Raw genomic sequence first — 6,206 nt, forward strand, 5'->3', positions numbered from 1 at the left:
TCTCGATCTTCCCCTTGAATATCCTAGGAATAATATCCTTAAAAATATTCATAATCATGATAATATTTCTGATTTTTCCGTTTCAAAAAATCCTTTATTAGATTCTACTTCTAATGAAAATACTGCTAAAACAAGTAATAGACTAGTAAATAATCCTCGTGTTTTAACATTTCCACAAAAAGAAAATATGTTAAGGTATAATGATAAAATTAATGGTATCCCAAATGATATTATTCACAATCCTTTGTTTTCTCAAATGTTTCAAAAACCAGAGATACAAAATAATGATAGAAATCCAAAAACTATTTCTTTTCATTTTAATACTAACAATAGCAGTTTAGAAAATTCTGAAATTTCAGAACCTATTTCTCATAACGTAGAAATTCCAAAAGTAAATATTAATTTTGAAACACCATCAACAACAATAATAGAGGATGGACATGGAGAACACGAAACACCAGTTTGTTTTACAGATTCTTCAAATACTGAAACCAAACCGTGTACGCTTGAAGAATCATTGAAACATAAAAATGTTGTTTATTCGACAAATAATAATCAATTACATGAAAAACAAGTTCTAACGAGTAAACCTTCTTTACAAAATAATTTCAATAAACATACAAAATCAGACATGTTGTTATCAAATACAATAAATACACATAAAGATCAAAATGTCCATCAACATACATATGAAAATGGAGTGAACATGATTAACAAAGATATTAATAATGGAGGATATATGTATAAAATGCTCGATTTATCTTCACAATATGCTTCTCAAGGCAATGATTTTGCTACAACACATACACATCATTCGGGACATAGTGATTCAACTCGCGCCCATTCTGTTGACAGCAATTCATATAAAATATCCCCCCAAACATCCACAACATCAAATATTAAAAACACAATTACATATGAAAGTTCAGGGTTATCATCTCCTATGGAAACAAAGAGAAATTCAAAGGTTCATAGTGAAAATTCAGATTTAGGAAATAGAATCCATAATTATTTTGAAAACAATTCCCCTACATTAACTAACCAAATTATTTTACATAGTGGTTTACCTCAAAATATGTTGAAATTTTCCTTACCTAGGACATATTTTTCAGAAAATCTAAATATTGAAAACCCTTCATCCGAAATAACAATAAAAAATTCAGATGGATCAATATTTATTGGAAATAATATACGTAATGGAACTAGTGGATCAAACATGATTAATATGATGATTCAGATAGCTAGTGTTTTTGTGGGCGGTTTCTTGATAATGACAGTTTTTAATAAAGTAATATTAAATATATAATATATTCATATATATATATATATATATATAGATATATATATATAATTTCTTATATACACATTTTTATTTCTCCATTTTTATTACAGAGGAACATCTTCCTATTTGGGAATAAAAAAAAAAAAAGAAAACCTGAACCACTTGTAACGGAAAACGAAGTAATAGATATGTGCACATTTTCAGAACTTCATGAACATTTTCGACCTAAACAAATTTTAAAACCTGATGAAATTATGGACAGAAATAAAAATTCTATCTCACATGAAAGCACAAATGACGAAATCGATTGTAATCACAATGGACAAGAAATAGGTACAGAACATTTAGATACATTTGAAGAACAATTAGAATATTCAAAAGATAAATATCAAAATACATCACAATTTAATGAAAAAAAATACATTAATAACTTACATTTATTAAATAAAAATAAGGAAAATTGGAAAACTATAATACAAACACATCTTCAAGTATTAGAACAATTTAAAGAAGAAGAATGGGAAATTTACAAAGGTGAATTTTTAAATATATGTCTTGAAGAATTTACAAAAGAAGAAAGAAAAGAATATATGAAGGAAATAGATAATATATTAATTGTAAATACAGATGAACCACATAATATCGTAGGAAATATAGAAAAACAAAAAATTTTATGGTATAAGTTGATAGAGAAAAATAAGCCGATTTTAGAAAAATGGAAAAAGGAAGATATCTTTCAAATTTTAATAAATGAATGGAAAAAAGAACTAGTAAACATTGAATCAACAAATATAATAAATGAACGAAGAAATATAAATCAATCAATTAATAAATTTATTGATACAAACAATCCCATAATAGAAAAACAAAAAATTATATGGAGAAAATGGATTCAGAAACAAAAATTACTCATAGATAAATATAGACAAGAAGAATGGTTTAAAAAATTGAACAAGGAATATGATATAAAAAATGATATTCAAATAGAATCCATAAATTTAGATGTAAAAAAAAATAAACAAGAATTACGTGAATATTTAATAAAGAAAAGGTTAATGACAAATTTTTTAGTAGGTATGTATATGGTACTTTTAGAAGAATATATGAAAGAAGAATGTATACAAAATAAAGAATTCTTCCTTAATAATGGTAAAGAAGAAATATTAAAAAAACCAAATACAGAAATAAATCTATCTTTATTAGAAATAATAAATACTTCAAAGTCGAATCTATGTGAAAAAGAAAAAGAAAAGCAAAAAGAAGAAATCAAAATATATAAAAATGAAAATTGGTTTATTGATTTGAAAGAAGATTGGACTAAAAAGGAATATAAATATTTAAACTCTATAACAGACAAATGTATAGATAAAAATGAAACTTTTCCTATAAACAAAAATTCATTATACGATATGCAAAGATATGTATCAAAGAAACATTGGAATGATATACAAATGAAATGGATAGATGAGGAAAATGAAATCGATTGGTTAAAAATAGCACAGACAAGAATTGTGAATAATGAAAAGGATATTTATAAAAAACCAAAAGATAAAAAGAAAAATATAGAATATAAAAATAAAGAAAAGAACAATATACAAAATAATAATATACCAAATAAAAAAAAAGTTCAATATATAAATAAAACAGAAGAAAATATCCAAAATATACAAAGTGAATCAAATAAACGTATCTCTAAATTAAAAAATATTATAGAAATACATATGGTATTATTAGAAGATTCCAAAAATGAAGAATGGACTTCAAACAAAGGAGATTTCTTGGAAATATGTATAAACCAATACATGAAAGAAGAAGAACAGAATAAGAAAAACACAATTGCAAAACTCAATCAATTAATAAATCAAAATAATAAACAAATGATAATACAAAATATATTAGAAGAAAACAATAAATTATGCTATAAATGGATAGAAAGAAATAAATATATTCAAGAAAAATGGAAACATCAAGAATGGTTTCATACATTGAAAAACAATTGGAAGTTCCAAGAAAATTATTATAAAGAAATTGATGATGAAAAAAAAATACTTGAACAATTAAAAAAGGCAGGAATAAATATTATGCTTGAGAGACAAAAAATTATTTGGAAAAAGTGGGTGGCTAAACACGTAAAACACACAGAAATATCAGAACAAGAAGATACATTAAATAAACTTTTTACACAGGATGAAAAAAACAAGTTTGTTAGTGAAATAGAAAACTTAAATATATCTCATTTAGGAAATAATCATAGCATAGATGTATTAAGAAACTATAGTAAGAAAAAACTGTTAACAATGATTTGGATCGAAATACATATGAAAGTTTTAGAAGAACATAAAAAAGAAGAAATTTCAGAAATTAAAACAATAATATTAGATAAGTGTATTAATCACATGAAAAAACAACAAAATACAGAAATGAATCAATGTATAATAGAAATGATTGATTCTGTGAAAAATAATATATTAGATCAAAATAAATATTCTCATATGACGAATGACATTCAAATTGATCAAGCAAGTAAACAAACAAAATTCCATTGGATAAATGAAGAATATGCATTATCACATAATTTGAATAATGATAATATAGATCATGAATCTAAGTATATGATAGATAATAATACAATTAATATTATTCATCAAGATATATTGATTAAACATTTAGATGATTTGCAATTTAAATGGATAGATGACGATAATGAATATGATTGGTTAAAAATATCATCAGATGAAAATATAAATAATCAAAAATTTAGTAAAGTTCAGCTCATTAAAAGTCGAACAGAAACGAACAAAAAAAATGATAAAGATGAAATAAAAAATATATTCAAACAAACTGATATATACAATGAAACACATTCAAAAAAAAATTCTAAAATAATCCAATTAAATAAGAAAACTCCAAGTGAAAATTATTCCTTATTATCCAAAACAATTTCCACATTTAATAATGATACAAATATAAAAGATACAAATATAAAAGATACAAATATAAAAGATACAAATATAAAAGATACAAATAATCATTTAAATAACATAATGCATGACGCAGAAAATAATAAACAGATTCCTAATTGTGAAAGAAAAGATCAATTAAATAAATATGAAATTATAAACTATAAAACAATTATAGAAATACATCTAGCCGTTTTGGAAGAATGCAAAAATGAAGAATGGGGAAATATAAGAAAACTCTTTTTTGAAACTTGTATAAATGAAATAAAAAATGAACCATGGTTTTATCAAGATTTTTTTAATAATCAAAATATAAAGGAACAAAATTATGACAATATATATAGTCAAAATTCTATATACAATGAGTGGATAGAAGAGAACAAAAAATTATTAGAGAATTATAAAAACAAAGAATGGTTCAGTAGTTTTATGAATGAATGGAAAATAGAATTACAAACATATAAAGTAGAACAATCAAAAAAAGAAGAAAATAAAAATACAAAGGAAATGTATTACAAAGAAATAATGGACAATATGTTTGAAAGAATACAAAATGATTTATACATATTGGAACCATCTGAATATAAAGATACAGAAGTAAATTTTCTAAACATAAATAAATTTCAGAACGAAAATATATTTGAAACACAAAATATGAATAATGAACAAATTCAAATTAATACAAATGCCGAATCAAAAAATCCTATCATAGATTATCAAAATATGGTGTGGAGATCATGGATTCAAAAACATATTAAAAATATAAAAGAAGGAAAAAAAGAAGAATATTTTAACAAATTAATTGAAGAACATATACAAGGAAAAAATATAGAAGAACTAAAAACAAATACAATGAAAAAAAGACGCATAACAAAAATGTTTGTACAAATACACATGATGATATTAGAAGAATATAAAGAACAAGAATATTCTATCATGAAAGATATATTTTTAGATAGATGTATAATTCTGATAGATAATCTAGAATATTCTATCAATGAAAAAAAGTTTATGTCAGAAATTATTATAGAAATGAAAAAAAATAAATCAAGTAATAAAAACAATAAACATATATCATACGAACATAAAAAACATATTTTGTTTGAAAAACTCAAGAATGAATGGAAATCTAGAGAAAACAAATATAAAAATACTCTATCTAATCAAAATTTATTTAATTATTATAATAATAAACCAAATATAAATAAACTATTCGAAATGCAAAAAAATTTAATCGCAAAACATATAGATGATATACATTTAAAATGGATTCAAAATGAAAAAAATAGAAATATATTAATCCAAACATTTCATAATTCAATATATTCATAATAAAAAAATATATTAAATGACAAAGACAATACATACCAAGCATTTGATAATATAAATTTACAACATAACATTAATAATTCTTTAGAAAATACAAAACAAAAAAAATTAAAAGGCAAATTATCATACTTATTCATATGATTTCCTAAGAAGCACATACAAAAGAGTAACTGAATTCTGAAAAATAATAATGTCTTATAAAATCCATTTAAATCACTTTAATGAAGAAAAAAACAAAGAAACATGTCTAAATGAAAAATATGATGAAAATAATAAAAATAAATAAACATTTTTTTTGAAAAACAAAAAATTATATAGACAGGATATATATCAAAAAATATTAAACATATATAAGAATGTGATATAAAGAAAAGGTTTAAATTTTTTTTAGATGAACAAAAATTCAAATAGAATAACCACGAAATGAAGCAAAATTAATAACAAAATAATATTAAATTGGAAGGAGATCTAAAAGTAAAAAAAAAAAAAAAAAATTTATACGTTGTCCAATTTTATATTACATAAGTGTTAATTTTTATAAGTTCTATAAAAAAAAATGTATATAAATAAAATATTTTTTCATTTAGACATGTTTCTTTGTTTTTTTCTTCATTAAAGTGATTTAAATGGATTTT

General features: G+C 22.2%; 1 protein-coding gene across 1 annotated transcript in view; it reads left to right on the forward strand.

The window, feature by feature from the left end:
- PGSY75_1301800 (surface-associated interspersed protein 13.1 (SURFIN 13.1)) overlaps positions 1 to 5,574 on the forward strand; it is a gene marked incomplete at both ends in the record, with an annotated part of 8,864 nt that extends 3,290 nt beyond the window's left edge. Inside the window, 2 exons of the mRNA XM_018787085.1 lie at positions 1 to 1,288; positions 1,393 to 5,574. The exon at positions 1 to 1,288 is cut by the window's left edge and continues 3,290 nt beyond it. Of these exons, the coding sequence (XP_018639827.1) occupies positions 1 to 1,288; positions 1,393 to 5,574 (5,470 nt within the window). The remainder of the gene's footprint in view (positions 1,289 to 1,392) is intronic.
- Between the last annotated feature and the right edge of the window lie 632 nt (positions 5,575 to 6,206).

The sequence above is a fragment of the Plasmodium gaboni genome, chromosome 13 (genome assembly GCF_001602025.1).
Source record: "Plasmodium gaboni strain SY75 chromosome 13, whole genome shotgun sequence".
Lineage (NCBI taxonomy): Eukaryota > Apicomplexa > Aconoidasida > Haemosporida > Plasmodiidae > Plasmodium > Plasmodium gaboni.